Source organism: Leuciscus leuciscus (assembly GCF_965113295.1).
Source record: "Leuciscus leuciscus genome assembly, chromosome: 6".
Classification (NCBI taxonomy): Eukaryota; Metazoa; Chordata; class Actinopteri; order Cypriniformes; family Leuciscidae; genus Leuciscus; species Leuciscus leuciscus.
In genome coordinates this window covers 16,208,323-16,224,562 of record NC_138730.1, presented here as the reverse complement: position 1 = coordinate 16,224,562, position 16,240 = coordinate 16,208,323, and the positions used below count along the sequence as shown (strand labels likewise).

Sequence of the window (16,240 nt, the reverse complement as noted above, 5' to 3'; positions counted from 1 at the left end):
CCGTTTCATCCTTTTTTGGATTTGCTTTTGCAGCGCAGAAAGCAGAAAACTTTTTGACATAATTAACTACATGAAATACAGGGAGTAGACGTTGTTCACGGGCATCCAATGAAGACCATAGACTGGCGTTATTCAAATTTGCTACATTGTTATGTGGGTATGTAACAGGAAGTGAGACAGGAATTGCTGACAACTCGTTTCAGCAGCTCAGAATCGATTGTTGTTTTTATAGGAGACAATAACTTTATTTGTCGTGCACTGTGCTCTTTAAAACTTTGCAGACCTTTTACTGTTGTCACCCTGGGTTATTGCAAGGAACACATACGACAAAGGAGATTAGAACAGGGAACAGACTTTAATGATAAATCCACAAACGCATAGCTTCAACATTTACGTAAACGAGATTGCACGAGTAACTGAAAAAAACAGGGAGTATAATAATTCATATATATGTATATCTATATACAGTACACACATTCACCCAAAATGTTGCATGGTTGAAGCATTTAAAAAAATACAACAAAATCAAAAACAGGAAACTTTTATTAGGCAAGTTATTTAGGCAAGTTATTTAGGCAACTAGAAACACTTTGTGGTTCTTAGACTTTAAATTGTTAACCCAGCACAACATTTAACCCTTGGTTATCTTAAACCTGGGTTATCTTGTTTCATGCTGTACTGGTTAGTAATGCACAATGACACTGCAAAATGCAGTTAATTGACAGTTTTGGGATTTCTGTAAGGATTTCTGCTTTTTGAGTATTTGTTTTTTAAATGCTCCTCTTTAGTTTGTTTAGTTGATCCTTGACTTATATTTCACGACTGCCGAAGAACACTACTTGACCCCTACTTGTCAGTTAGCATTTCTTCTCTCTCTGAATCTAGTGACTAAGGTGATCTGTGCGGAGCAGTGCTCGGGCAGGTGTAAGGGACTCAAACCTATGGACTGCTGCAATGAACATTGTGCTGCTGGCTGCACTGGACCCAAACCAACCGACTGCCTGGTGAGAAACACACGTGTGCAGATGCGTTAGATTCATTTCCCAACCATTTATTGTTTGCTCATTTATCATTTACCACATACTGTATGCTATATGTGAGCGGAAATACAGTTAGTTAATTATTGGTATTTATGAACTGAACTAGTGTGAATAATAATAGCAGTATGACTCAACATGTGAGAAATTCACAGCCACTTGAATGTGTTAATAAAAACTAAAGTAACTGTTTTCTATTTGAATATATATTAAAATGCATTTTATTCCTGTGATCAAAGCTGACTTTTCGGCATCATTTCTCCAGTCTTCAGTGTCACATGATCCTTCAGAAATCATTCAAATATGATGATTTGCTGCTTAAGAAATATTTCTTATAATTATCAATGTTGAAAAAGTTGTGCTGCTATATATTTTTTTAGAAACCGTGATACTTTTGTTGAATAGATATTTAAAGGAGCAGCATTTTTTTTTTTTATAGAAATCTATAGAAATCTTTGTTACAGTCCTGTTTCGCATGTACATACTATGTACTTATTATAGCAATAACTATAACTGGGTTTAACTATAGGTACTAACCTTGAACCTTCCCCTAAACCTAACCTTAACCCATGTAGTTACCTTAAATTACCAGTACTTTCATTTTAAATCTTGTTACTGTCACTTTTGATCAATTTAAAGCATCCTTGCTGAATAATCAAAGTATTCATTTTTTTTTGTTAAAAACTTTTTAACTATAGTGTACTATAACGTATATAAGCCTTTGAAAAAATACAAGAAACCTTTTAGAAGTTATTTAGCGGCTGGAAACATTTGTTACAGTGAAACATTTATTACAGATGAAGTGCACAGCTGCAGTAAATGTAACCTCAAGGGCAATGATTTCGGACTAGTTGCCTCATGGGAAATGCTGTTTGTTTTCTGCAGGCCTGTAAGGACTTCCAGGATGAAGGGACATGCAAGGACGCATGTCCACGGCTCATGCTCTACGACCCCAACACCCACCAGCTCGCTCTCAACCCCCACGGGAAGTACAGCTTTGGGGCAACTTGTATCAACAAATGCCCACGTAAGGCCAGGCTGAAGTCAGAATGAGACACGAATCTTCACTCTGTTATTTATTTAATTTTTTTCACTTGAAACACACAACCAGATTCTAATTATATCTTTCATGCAAATTCAAAGCTGTTAGGTCTTGAATTCTTGCATTCTGGAGATTAATGTTTTAGGTGTTCAGGGTTAAAATATAAACAACACAATCCAGGTAAAGAGAATCACTCTCGTGTGGAGCGTGAGCCTGCAACTCAAACTCTGGTTTCTGAATAACATCTCAGAAAGCAGGATAACTATGACAGAATGATTTGACGCATTAGGATTGTGTTTGCTGGTTGGTTGTGGGTAACGACTCTGGAATGACTGATGGTTTGATGTTTTTCTCAGATAACTATGTCGTGACAGACCATGGGGCATGTGTGAGAACATGCAGCCCTGGCACCTATGAGGTGGATGAGGGTGGAGTTCGGAAATGTAAGAAGTGTGATGGCCTGTGTCCAAAAGGTACAGTTGAGACTGCCGGTCAGGTTCGACAACAAGATGGGTTTTTTTAAGTGGAAAGATTGTTTGTCTGTTTGTTTTCTCTCTCTCTTTTTTTTTTTTTTTTTTAGTTTGACAAACACATTAGTCTTGTTTTAGTTGCATTTACAACTGTATTCTAATATAATTTAAAATATATAATTAAAACTATGTAGAAGGAATAAAAACGACAATCCATTGCAGTGTCTGTTAGTGATCTGTCCTTCCGTAGTATTGCATGCCAACTATTGTAACTAAGCTTTTCCAACAATACAGTCAACATATAGCCATGATGTGTTGTATTTCAATCAAATTAAATAAAAAACACACGTGTGTGTGTGTGTGTACAATATCGTTCAAAGGTTTGGTGTTCTTTTAATGAAAGAAGTCTCTTATGCTTAGCAAGGCTGCATTTATTTAATCAAAAATATTATTACAAGGTAAAACTTATTTAACTTGTAAATCATTTATTCCTATGATGTCAAAGCTGAATTTTCAGCACTATTCCAGTCTTCATGATGTCGCACGAAACATTTATTATCATTATCAGTTTTTAATACAGTTGCACTGCGTAATGTTTTTGTGGAAACGGTACATTTTGTTCAGGATTCTTTGATGAATAGAAAGTTCATGAAAGTTTATGAGAACAGCATTTATTTAAAATATTAATATTTAGTAATTTTATAAATGTCAATTTTAATCAATTTAATATGACCTTGCTAAATAAAAGTTTTATACTGGCTCAACATATTTAATTATTTAATTTCTTTAAATTAAATGTTACCCCAAACCATTTAAACTTGTCATAATTCGATTTTTAAGATAATTCAAAGCATAAATTCAGTCAAGTTTTTACTGGTAGCATAAGTACTGAATTTAGTTTTGCCTTTAGGGCTAGTTATTCACCTAAGAAAGGAGTTGCAGTTAATTTTTAATGTGTGTTCTAACAACCCTTTAGTTTGCAATGGGCTTGGAATGGGGCCTTTGTCCAATGTCCTGTCAATCAATGCCACCAACATCGACTCCTTTGAGAACTGCACAAAAATCAGCGGAGGTGTTGCAATCCTCACCACAACATTCAAAGGGTGAGAATGATATTTTACATTCTCTGATAACAAAGAATGGACTGCACAATGCTGAGTGCCATTGTATGTTGCTTAAAGACATCCTTCAAATATTTTTGGTTACACTTTATTTCGATAGTCCACTTTAGACATTCCTCTAACTATTAGTAACTTTTCAACTACATGTCATCTAAATCTCATTAGAGTATTAGACTGTTAGTTTGGGGATTGAGCTAGTAGAATAAGTTGACATGTAGTTTATAGTTATTGACAAGTTATTTATAGTCAGTAGAATATCTGTAAGGGAGCATTTAGTGTCAGCAGATATTAAGCAGACAGTCTACTAATACTAACTAAATACTAATACTCTAATGACAGGTCTACTTGACAAGTAGTTGCAAAGTTACTTATAGCTAGAGTTGGGTATCATTTGAATATTAGCGATTCTGGTTACTGATTCCGATTCTTAATGATTCTCATTTCGATTAAAATTACAAAAATATTCATTCAAGATCAGTTAGTGATTTTCTTTTTCTTTTGTTCTTTGATTAACATTAATGGCACAGACAGCAGCAGGAATATTAGGCTGCTGTTACTTTAAGAGCTGCATGGATCCATTATGCTGATATTATACAATATACTGTTTTCTTTCTCAACCGTTTATGTTTACAAAAGACAAAACCGACGAAGATATTTTAACATAATTTTGAGTGTATTTGTCTGTTCAAGCGAAAGAAGATGGGAAATAGAACTCAATTCAGTATTCGCACACTGTATGAGAGGCGGGTGCCTGCGCTTTGGATGCGTAACAGCGCACAAGTGCTGAATTGAGTTTCTTTCGCGTCTTCTAGTGCTTGAATGGTTTGAAATCACATTAAAATTTGCACACAGAAATCGATAAGCGGAATCGAAATGCGTGTCTTATTGAATCCCCGGTTCTTGGAAACTTGGTATCGGTTCTCGATATCCAACCCTACTTATAGTCAGTAAAATGTCTGTTGAGGACCATCAGACAGTCTACTAATATTCTAATGAGAGTTAGTTGACATGTAGTTGCAAAGTTTTATTTAGTAGAATGTCTAAAGTGGAAATCGAAATAATGTTACAATATTTTTTTGCCATTTGCTTAGCATTTCGATTGTGTGATTGAGGCAAATTTTCCACAAACTCTTTGATATCAATCTGCTTATGGTGACGTTAGGATTTGACAATCATTTTGTTTTTGATTACCAGAAAGAAAGTAATTTTTATTTTTTATTATTGCAGTGACCAGCATACTAAAACTCCAGGACTGGACCCAGCCAAGCTCAACGTGTTCAGAACTGTAAAAGAAATCACTGGTGAGAATGCAGTGGTTTAATATTGGACATTATAATGGTTAAAATGGTGTATCATGTAGGGGACCTTGAGTGTTCATAAACTTCCTCTTCACCCAACTCAAAGGCTACCTGGTGATTCAGCAGTGGCCGAAAAACATGTCATCCCTCAGCGCCTTTGAAAACCTTGAGGTCATCCGTGGACGGACAAAACAGCAGTAAGTCAATAAAAAATACTGTAGTCCTCAAAAGGGGCTTTCGCACCGGGTAGTTCAAGGTACTTATTTATATGAACTAGCCACCAGGGTGGTTCCCCGAGAACTAATGGTTCCGCTAGGGTCATTTTCCTGGTTGCATTCGCAACGCCCGTAGGCAGTGCCGTCGCAGGTGGGGTGCGAGGCCCTGTGCGAACTTGAAATGCGAGGCCCTGCTCTTTGATGTGTGGATGCACAATTGCGCATGAATAACAGTCACACGGACTTAGCTGTTGTTCTAGTTCTATTGCACGCATAATCTCGCTGCAATACGTTTTTATCAAGTAGAATAATACAGCATAATCATGCACATAGTCTCAGCTATGACTATTATTTATTTCATTGTGCTATTTATTTATAACTGTGCAACGAGTGGCTTTAAATCAAGTCAGCTCGAGAATTTGTGTGAATTCATACATAGATCCGCTTACGACACAGATATCTTAATGGTCCAGGCGTAGAACTTTCGCCAAGCGTGTCAGAGGTTCTGGGTTCAAATCCGCTCTCGTATAGTTTTTTTTTATTTTTTATTTTATTTTTATTCTTTTTTGTTTTTTATCAAAACCGATTATGTTCATCAGTGGTTGTATCAAGCAGGGACACGAGTATCCGCAACGGATTGAAGCGCGCGTCCAAATGAAGACAGTGCGGCGTGTGCGCGAGCCACACGAGAAAACACTGTATCAGCGCCACTGATCGCAGCTGCAACGAGCACTTTGATCACTTAAAAAAACACATTTCAGCGATAGATTTTCTCTTATTTAAAAAAAAACGAACGAAATGAATGCTCTTCCAGTTAACTGGAGATGTTTTATTTATTTGTAGAATTGTTACATTCGTGCCGCGAGATGTTTTAAAAAGTGGTGAGAAAAAAAAGAAAGAAAAAAAAAACCAGCAGGATTGCGAGGTCCCCTATTGGCGCGAGGCCCTGTGCGGTTGCACAGTTCGCACAGTCTATGCGACGGCCCTGCCCGTAGGAACTCTGAAGTGACGTAAGCCGCGCTTGTTGTTGTGACTTTTATTTTGACTGCACTGAGAACGCCAGAGCCTGAGCAAACAGCACTCCCATTCTCCGTCTTCATTAGTTTACGATCAGTTTAACAGTCCTGTCTAATATGTTATTAGATAGATCTGTTATACAAAGAAAGTAGACAGTATATGAAAAAGTATTAGCGTTTGCTGTGTGGTTGATGTCACTAGCTGAGCAGAAATACATAATCATGTTTCACTTGGTCACTTGCGTTGGATTTTCTCCTTAGCGTAAAGGTTGAGAGCTCCATGTTTTCCATGTTCGTAGAGTTAGTTTCTGGAGTAAATATATAGGCTAAAATCTTTGTTTACAAAGCTTTTTTTTAAATGGCAGGTCCTGGTGTTTCACGTGCGTTTGGCCAATCAGCGTACATTTTCATTTACATTTACATTTATTCATTTAGCAGACGCTTTTATCCAAAGCGACTTACAAATGAGAACAAATAGAAGCAGTTAAACTAACAATAGGACAACAATATGCAAGTGCTATGACCCTTCCCAGTTTAATCTAACGCAGTATACAGTATGTACTTAAAAAAAAAAAAAAATAGATATAGAATAGAAGATAAAGTGTTAGTACTAATGGATTGAGTGTTGCCGAAAAAGATGCGTCTTCAGCCGTTTCTTGAAAATGGCCATGGACTCAGCTGCTCTGGTTGAGTTGGGCAGGTCATTCCACCAGCAGGGAATAGACCAGGTAAAGGTCAGAGAAAGAGATTTTGTGCCTCTTTGAAATGGCACCACAAGACGACGTTCACTTGCAGAGCGCAAGTTTCTGGATAGCACGTAAGTCTGAAGTAATGAGTTTAGGTAAAAGGGAGCAAAGCCAGTGGTTGTTCTGTAGGCAAACATCAGTGACTTGAATTTGATGCGAGCGGCAACTGGCAACCAGTGCAATTTTGTGAGGAGAGGAGTGACGTGTGCTCTCTTCGGCTTGTTAAAGACCACTCTAGCTGCAGCATTCTGGATCAGTTGCAGAGGTTTGACAGTGCAAGCTGGAAGACCAGCCAGGAGAGCATTACAATAGTCCAGTCTGGATAGAACAAGCGCTTGGACAAGGAGTTGTGTAGCATGCTCTGATAGGAAGGGCCTGATCCTCCTAATGTTGTATAAGGCAAATCTGCAGGATCGGGCAGTTCTAGCAGTGTGGTCTGTAAAGTTCAATTGATCAACAATCACAACTCCAAGGTTCCTGACTGACCTTGATGGAGTTATGGTTGACGAACCCAGCTGAATGGAGAAGTTGTGGTGTAGTGTTGGGTTGGCCGGTACCACAAGCAGTTCTGTCTTCGCAAGGTTAGTTGAAGGTGGTGGTCCTTCATCCAGCCAGAAATGTCTGTCAGGCAGGCTGATATGCGAGCAGCAACCGTCGGATCATCAGGCTGGAATGAGAGGTAGAGTGTCATCAGCGTAGCAGTGATAGGAAAAGCCATGTTTCTGAATCACAGATCCTAGTTATGACATGTAGATGGAGAAGAGAAGTGGTCCAAGCACTGAGCCCTGAGGCACCCCAGTAGCTAGATGTTGGGTCTTAGACACCTCACCCCTCCACCACACCCTAAAGGACCTACCTGAGAGGTAAGACTTGAACCATTGGAGTGTGGTTCCCGAGATGCCCTTCGTCTTTAGGATTGACAGGAGGATCTGGTGGTTAACTGTGTCATAGGCAGCAGACAGATCCAGCAGGATGAGAACTGAGGATTTGGAAGAGCTTCAATTACCGAGAGCAAGGCAGTCTCAGTTGAGTGTCCGCTTTTGAAACCAGACTGGTTGTTGTCCTGGAAGTTGTTCTGTGTAAGAAAGGAAGATATATGGTTGAAAACAACGTACACGTCACTAACGTCACTGGTAGTTCCTATAGTGCTGGGTTTGACCCAGTAGTAGGAGCTAATTTAGTTCCCCCTAATAAGGCATTCCTAGAACTAAAATCATTCCCAGTTCCTGTGGTGCGAACATGCCAAAAAGCAGTCACTTCCGCCATTAGTTCTAGGAACTACGAAACAGTTCCTCCGGTGCGAAAGCCGAAAGCTTAAATATGTTGGCAGTCTCAGATAATTTTGACGGATTACGACAACTTACATATTAGCCAGCTGCTCCTAAATTAATCACTTTTTTGAGTCTGTTTTGCATATACAGAACCTCCATCTTTCTCTCCTGCTCCCACAGAGGTACATTCAGCTTGGCTGTCACCAAAACTAAAATCACACACATCGGCCTGCGGTCTCTGAGGGAGATCAGTGATGGTGACGTGCATATCTCTACGAATAAGAATCTCTGCTACACCGGCCCTGACCAGTGGGAACGCCTCTTCAAATCTGAATCCCAGACTGCCAAAATATCAGGAAATGCTGATGCTGCCATCTGCGGTAAATTAATTATCACAATAACACCTGTCAAAGAATTTCAGTTTAGTTCACCCCAAAAAATTACAATTCTGTTGAAAGTATACTCACCCTTGTGTCATTCCAAGCTTGCACTGTATGTGGCTGTCTTTATCAGTGAAGCACAAAAAGAGAATTTTTAAAGAATATTCACACAATCCTTTTCCAAATGCTGTTCATACTGATTTGTCAAGCTCAAAAAAGCACACAAAACATAAAAGCAGTCCAGTCAACTTCTGCATTTTATTTTATTCCAAGTCTTCCCTTGTGAAAAACAAGTGCACTTAATTGTATAGATCATACAGAATTAACAAAAATGTGCTTAACATCAAATAATTAATTATGCTATTGATTAATATTGCCATGAATTTCAAAGGCCCAACAATAAACAAATGACATGGAAATAGAATAGAAATAGAAAATGTTGTATTCATATTAGCCAAACCCTTGTGCAAAATAAGTGTGCTTAATTGTATTAAATGTAAATAAAACGTGTGTGGGTGTATGTGTGTGTATATATATATATATATATATATATATATATATATATATATATATATATATATATATATATATATACATATATATATATGCAAAAACTTTTCATTGAAGTAAAATAATTGAAAGTGGGGGGCAAATCACATTATGCTTTCTCCAAAACACGCTGGCCATAATTATTGGCTCTTTTTGCCACCTCTTTTTGCCAGTTTTCTTTTATAATGCCTGATGAGTTTGGAGAACTCCTGACAAGAGATCAGACACCATTACTTCATACAGAATCTCTTTCACATGTTGGTGCTTCTTCTCTTCAGTTCACCCCACTCATTTTCTATAGGGTTCAGTTTAGGGGACTGGGACGGTCATGGCAGAAGCTTCATTTTGTGCTCAGTTACCCATTTTTGTGTTGATTTTGATGTTTGTTTTGGACCGTTGTCCTGATGGAAGATCCAACCATGGCCCATTATAAGATTGGAAATAGGTTCCAAGGTGCAAGCCCTGAAATTTTTTTTTTTTTTTTATCTCTGGTCAAGCTTTAAAAACGCAAACCTGTGAAAACGCTGACGGCGTGCACATGTGTATTACGCATTCAGTCTATAGGTATGCGCGTTTGAAGTGCAGGCGTGTAGTCTTTCTTTACAACTTGACCTCAACAAATGACTTAAAAATGTATGTTATGAAAAAACATATTAAAAAGTACTTTCAAATAATACAATAGTAATTAAATAAAAGGTCACTTAATTGAGTACAATTTCATTACTGGTACTTAACACACTTAAGTACAATTTTAAAAAGTGCACTTTGTAAATGTCAAATCAAGGTACATTTGATATCTTATTTGAATGTGTGTTACAGCGAATCAGAGCAGCACATGTGATGAGATGTGCACGACTGATGGCTGCTGGGGTCCTGGTCCCACTATGTGCTTCATCTGTAAGCATTACAGCCGTAGAAAACACTGTGTGGCTTCCTGTAACCTCCTGGCTGGGTGAGTGAGACTATTATGCCTTCTCAGTTGATACTAGGGGTTGAACGACTTCAGATTTTTTGAAGTCGACTGTTATGACATCAAAGTCGAGTCGACGTTGACTAGTCACTCACGTCATTCATAAAAACACAAGAGATGGGACTGCTTTGCAACATGCCCCAATTTGCTATTTATTAGCAGAAAATGATACAGATGCTGACAGACAGTTCATAATATGTTGCAACTTAACGGTAACAATGCAACAATAACTCCCGTTTTAGTGCAAAATTTTTTTAGTGATGCATTATGCCATTTATGCAAGATGGGCTGTAAGTAAGCTGTCACAGTCCTGCTCATTCACAGTTTTTACTTTTCGATCATGGTTTGCATGTTTAGTGAAGTTTCTAATTGACCGTTCGCAAATACCCTCCCCGTTACTGTTGCTATGTCCGACACAGTGAAATATACATCGCGGAGCAGAGAGGACACTGACGTGCTGACAGACAGGACAGAGCAGGTTACTTTTAATATGTAAACAAAGTCTCAACTTTCATATTTGGTCATTTTATAAAGAAATTTAAACAATAAATACCGTTTTGTGGCTCTTTAATGTGTCTGACAGATCGCTGTAGAACCTCTTAAAGCTGCTCGTGAACCGATCATCTCTTCCTTCTAGTTAATTTATAGCATCAAATAAACATGAATATACATAAGAAGGAATGTTGTTTTAACTTCAGAAAGACGTCAGTATACTCCGTTATTCAAGTTCAAATCCTCCAACGTTAATCTACTAACTCTCCTGACTGCTTTGTCGGACAGAAATGGCGGATTATGATTGGTCAGATCGCCTGTCAATCAAACTCCCTGCAAAGGGTAAATTTACTGCTGTCGAAATGATTTGCATTCCTCACTTAACATTAGCGGATGCCTTTTCAGATGAGTGTGCATTGCACTTGTACTTTTGTTGTACTTCAGGACAGACTTACTTTCCAAGTGACATTTTTACAAGCTTCATCTTTAGTTATTTCCACACACTTGATGGTGACAATCATAGTGTCACATGATCAACGCGACTAGTCGACGTCAAGCTTAAAGGGCATTGCATTAAGGTCGACTAGTCGACTAATCGACTAGTCGGTTCAACCCCTAGTTGATACATGTTCAAACTCGAAATAACAAGTGACCAGGTCTCTTAAAGTCCCCCTGTAGTCTATAATTTATCCCTTAAAACTCATCTTTGATCAACAAAATTACATATTTAAATGCTTGTTCCTTGAGTTTTTTTTATTTATTCATGCCTTAAAATAGCTTGACTGTAACTCTACACCCTTTCCTCATTTAGTATATGCGGTTCTATGAATATGCAAATTAGTCCCGCCTCCACTCACTCACACCAGCTCGGAGATCCACGATCACACGTTGACCTGATTGGTTACAAGGTAGTTTGTGACGTCAGAAACACCAGCGATTTCAAACCGCGTTTTTGAGACTGTCTTTGGTTCACTGCAGTTTTAAGGAGAAAATACTCAACAATGATGTTGACCTATGTACTTGCACATGGTTTGTCTTAAAGCATATTAAAAACACCACATAGACATATAAACAACATTAAAAACATGATTTTCACCAAAGGGGGACTTTAATGCAAACACCTAATTAAAATTCTCTCATCATCTGACATTCCAGATGCGTATTACTTTCCTTCTTCTGCTGAACACAAAGAAAGAGAGAGAAATATTTACACTGTCACAATGCAAGTGAATAGTGACCGAAAATGTGAAGGTCCAAAAATAACATTAAGGCAGCATAAAAGTGTTGTGATTTGTGTGGACGGACAGATAATATAAAAATCTCTATAAAATGATCAACTCAAATCAGGATTGATTAATTGATGGATGGATGGATGGATGGATGGATGGATGGATGGATGGATGGATGGATGGATGGATGATCGATTGTGGCCAGCTTTCTTTTTTTTTGGTCTATTATTGAGAGGATATTATATTTATTGAGAGGAATGTAGAAATAGGACAGGAAATGTTGGGAGAGTATCTGAAAAACTATTTAGTGTATTTGAACTTTTGGTGTTAAGTGATTATTTGGATATATCAATGATGATTTAAACTTAGCACATTTTTGTCAATATAGTGATCCTCGTGAATATGAGGTCAACAAAACGTGTATGGATTGTGACCCTGAATGTCTGGTCAAGAACGAAACTCGGACCTGCACCGGCCCTGTAAGTATCAAACCAAACCTACAGCACCACATGTTCTGCTAGATGCCCGTGAACAGTGTTTATTCTTATATTTGAAATAGCTGATGGCAGCATACCAGTCTCTCAAACCAGTGTTTTGTGTCCCAGTAGTGTCCTGGAGACACATCATTAAATTCACATCACTAGAAGACTGTGGAAAAGTTGCTTGTTTCCATCTAATTTCCAACTTTTGTCCAGGGACCCGACAAATGTACATTCTGTGCCAACTACAAAGATGGGCCGCACTGTGTCCCACGCTGCCCGCAAGGCGTACCTGGAGAGAAAGACATACTCATTTGGAAATATGCTGACGAGAATCGCGTGTGCCAGTCCTGTCATGAGAACTGCACACAGGGGTGAGAGAGGCTTCATATACGATGCTTTCATTTGAATGTAATGACATGAAACGATCATTTGGGACTGCAGAATGTACTAGTTGTGATTTGTTGGATTTTATGTTTTGCATTGCAGATGTACTGGGCCTGATCTGAAAGACTGCAAAGATTTCAAAAGGTAAGATGTAAATCCATCCTATAATGCTTTGGGATATTTCAGAAATGCGTTCATCCGGTAACACATTATTTGGTGGTCCACTTTAGACATTCTACTAACTATAAGTAACTTTGCAACTAAATGTCAACTAACTTAAGGCTGGCCCACACTAAAAGATTTTTTAAATCTTACCAGATTTTCAAAATGTGAGAGACAATAAAAAAATCTGATTTAACAGCTTTGTTCCTGTAGCACCTTATTATACACTTGTCGCAATGCAGCGCCAGGCGCGACGCAAGTGTTTTTGGCTAGTTTCAGCCCGACGCAGTTTTCATTTTCACGTCCTGCGCCATGTTGTTTAAATAGCAAATGCATTTGCGCCCATGGGCGTGCTGGTCTGAAAACGAGGTGTGTTCAGGCGCATTGTTGGCGCGTTGACTTTTTTTGTTATTTAAACAGCGCGTTTGTAATGTGCGCCTATAGGCGGGTGCACAACACACGTACACTTTGTCCCATAGATGGTCTGCTCTTTAACCTCGCGCACAAGCAGATCTGTTTCCTCTCTGGAGAAGCGTTCAGTTTATTCGCTTGCAAATTCCGCCATGTAAATAGCGAATCCGCCATGACGCGAGCGCAACTGTCTTTTAAAGGGTATGGGAGATGAGACTCTAATTGGTTTATTGCATGTTACGTCCAAAACACACCCATTACTCATTAAGAGAATGGGGACAACCCTTTTAGACCAGGCACCGCGTCGTTAAACTAGCAAAAGTCGATTCGGACACAACCTAAGTGCACTTGCGCCCTGCAGTTTAGTCCATGCTCTTAGATCGTTAATAGGGCCCCTAGTGTGTGGAGTGCCACGATGTGACTAAAACATCATATCACACCCTAACAGATTACATTTACAAACAACCAGAGTCCCGACTGTGAACACAGAAAATTGGGTAAAAATTCTTGCGACCAAACGTGACTTAAGAGTAAGCAAACATGGCAGACGATGGGCAAGAAGAAATGGCGATAATAGTGTTTGGACTGTTTTTTACAGAAAATGAAAGAAAAAAAGAAAAAGGTTTGAATGAAGTCATGGAGATGGCGTTAACATGGACTTTATATGTTACAGCGCGAGCTGGAGGTGAGCTCGCTTTCTGATTGGGTATCGTTTCGTTTCACGTGACAATCTACAGAGTGCGTGCGCGTTTGGTTGTTTCTGATCGTTAATGTTCAACACGTTGGATATTTATGATTTGAGATTGGTATAGCTCCGGCATTCTTCCGTGCAGATTCAGTCACCCTTAACACATCTCACACCACAGGAAAATCTGATAAGATAATCTGTAGAACCGTCAAGATTATCGGGACTTTACCTAGGATTGTCGGAAAGGGAGAATTGGGCCCAAAATCACTCCAAATATCTTTCTGTGTGTAACCAGCTTTAGTTGACATGTATAGTTGCAAAGTTTGTAGAGTAGACTGCTTAATATCTGCCCCAACAGACATTCTACTTACTATAAGTAACTTTGCAACTACTTGTCAACTAACTCTCATTAATTTGCAACTACAGTACATGTCAACTACCATGTCAACTACCAGTTAATATACATTAGTAATATCTGCTAACACTTTATATTGATAGTCCACTTAAGACATTCTAATGACTATACGTAACTTTGTAACTACATGTCAACTTATTCTACTAACCCGAAACCTAAAACCTAACCTTAACCCAACATTCTACTAACAGTCTATTACAGTCTAATAATACTCTAATGAGAGTTAGTTGACTTGTAGTTGCAAAGTTACTAATAGTGAGTAGAATGTCTTAAGTGCGCCAGCGAAATAGTTTATGTTGAAAAATAATGAGGCAATACAGAAAAAAAGGGATTCTGAGTTAATTACGTTAAAAAATTGTAGCGTGTTAAACTGAAAAAAAAAAATTACGCCAAGGGTCTAAAATATCATTCATTATTTCAAAAAAAAAACTATTTTACCCTTCACATCTAAATGAATTAATTTAAATACTTAAAATAGACATAAATGTTTTAATGTCCGACATAAAGTAAATCATTTTTATCCAATGACAAAAAAAATATATATTAAACTCAAAACTGTTCAAATGGAATAAATCTCACAAATGCTGATGTTCTAAAGAAAGTTTAGATAAATAAACATCATTAATAAGAGCACAACCACTCAATAAATGTGTTAAGATTTAGTATCCTTGGTCAAGAGAGAAATTGGGGACCATCTTCAACTACATGCATAAGGTCTGTTACTCAATAATGTTCCTTTGGTCTGTAGTTCTGGTTTGCCCATGATTGCCGCTGGTGTGGTTGGAGGTCTGCTGGCGTTTGTAATCCTGGCTCTAGGAGTGGCTGTTCTTTTCCGCAGACGCCACATCAGAAGGAAGAGAACCCTGCGACGACTCCTGCAAGAAAGAGAGGTCAGACCACAAGACAACCAGGATATAAATATTCTGAATATCTACTGTTAAACATCCAAACACTCACAGAAAGCAGAGAGTTGGCAGAGTTTGATGTCTGCGGGAAAGAGCTGAATGATTTATAGCTTCAGAATAGAGTCAGATATAGTAACTTCAGACAAGCTGAAAGAATGTGAGATCAATGCAATAAAGCCGGTTTGCAGCTGTAATGTCAACAGTCTAGTACGAAATCAGTCATTGAGGCAATAGTGTTCGTGAATACAGGCAGATCCGTGTCACCCCGTGCTTGTTGGAGGACAGGATGTGTGTTTGAGTGTGGAGGGGAGGTTTCCTGACTCTGTTTGTCTCTACAGCTAGTGGAGCCTCTGACCCCCAGCGGCGAAGCCCCCAACCAGGCCTTGCTGCGAATCCTCAAAGAGACGGAGTTCAAGAAGATCAAAGTGCTTGGGTCCGGAGCTTTCGGCACTGTGTATAAGGTGACTGACCTCCCTTTAGGGTTGCATATGTGTATGTAAATACTTTTTTGTGTGTTTCCTCTTCTAATGCCTTCTCAGTTTTCTGTACAAAATAAGACCTTAATCGCGCCTTGTTTAATTTTTGACCGTAATGAAAACAAGGCTGTGAGTGATAGAAGTACAATGTATAGCACTGTTGTTTAACAAAATACCGATTGTTCAGCTGATAAAACGTCTTTTCGAAAAAACTTGTGAGTTGTGAAAATTACATAATCTAGGACTTTTATACAGTGCTTGCCATTGTAAAGACTCTAAGTCTTGTTTTCATGTGCTAAATTCATTATGGTGTCTAACCTGACTAAAGCCGGGTCCATGACTGCACGATATCAGACGATTTTTGCACGATCCGTTTGACTTAAGGTGTCGTGGTGGTGATTCGTAAACGACAATTCTTGCGTTGGGATCAAGCGGCAACCTTCCGGTCTCTCTTGATTCCAACACGGAAGTGACTTAAACT

The 16,240-nt window shown here is 38.6% G+C and overlaps 1 protein-coding gene and 1 long non-coding RNA gene across 3 annotated transcripts in view; one reads left to right on the top strand and one right to left on the bottom strand.

Moving 5' to 3' along the window:
* The window catches only part of egfra (epidermal growth factor receptor a (erythroblastic leukemia viral (v-erb-b) oncogene homolog, avian)), a 66,340-nt gene that overhangs the window by 34,066 nt on the left and 16,034 nt on the right, over nucleotides 1–16,240 (top strand). For both annotated transcript variants that reach the window (XM_082173925.1, XM_082173924.1), the window contains exons 6-18: nucleotides 886–1,004; nucleotides 1,923–2,064; nucleotides 2,436–2,552; nucleotides 3,526–3,652; nucleotides 4,898–4,971; nucleotides 5,075–5,165; nucleotides 8,397–8,596; nucleotides 9,965–10,097; nucleotides 12,225–12,315; nucleotides 12,532–12,689; nucleotides 12,805–12,846; nucleotides 15,127–15,268; nucleotides 15,622–15,744. In XM_082173925.1, coding sequence (XP_082030051.1) covers nucleotides 886–1,004; nucleotides 1,923–2,064; nucleotides 2,436–2,552; nucleotides 3,526–3,652; nucleotides 4,898–4,971; nucleotides 5,075–5,165; nucleotides 8,397–8,596; nucleotides 9,965–10,097; nucleotides 12,225–12,315; nucleotides 12,532–12,689; nucleotides 12,805–12,846; nucleotides 15,127–15,268; nucleotides 15,622–15,744 — 1,559 coding nt within the window. The remainder of the gene's footprint in view (nucleotides 1–885; nucleotides 1,005–1,922; nucleotides 2,065–2,435; nucleotides 2,553–3,525; nucleotides 3,653–4,897; nucleotides 4,972–5,074; nucleotides 5,166–8,396; nucleotides 8,597–9,964; nucleotides 10,098–12,224; nucleotides 12,316–12,531; nucleotides 12,690–12,804; nucleotides 12,847–15,126; nucleotides 15,269–15,621; nucleotides 15,745–16,240) is intronic.
* LOC309501878 lies at nucleotides 6,771–8,389 on the bottom strand. Its single transcript, XR_014207026.1, has 2 exons — nucleotides 7,926–8,389; nucleotides 6,771–7,853 (listed from the first exon to the last, which is right to left on the bottom strand). It is a non-coding gene; the product is annotated as an uncharacterized lncRNA (long non-coding RNA).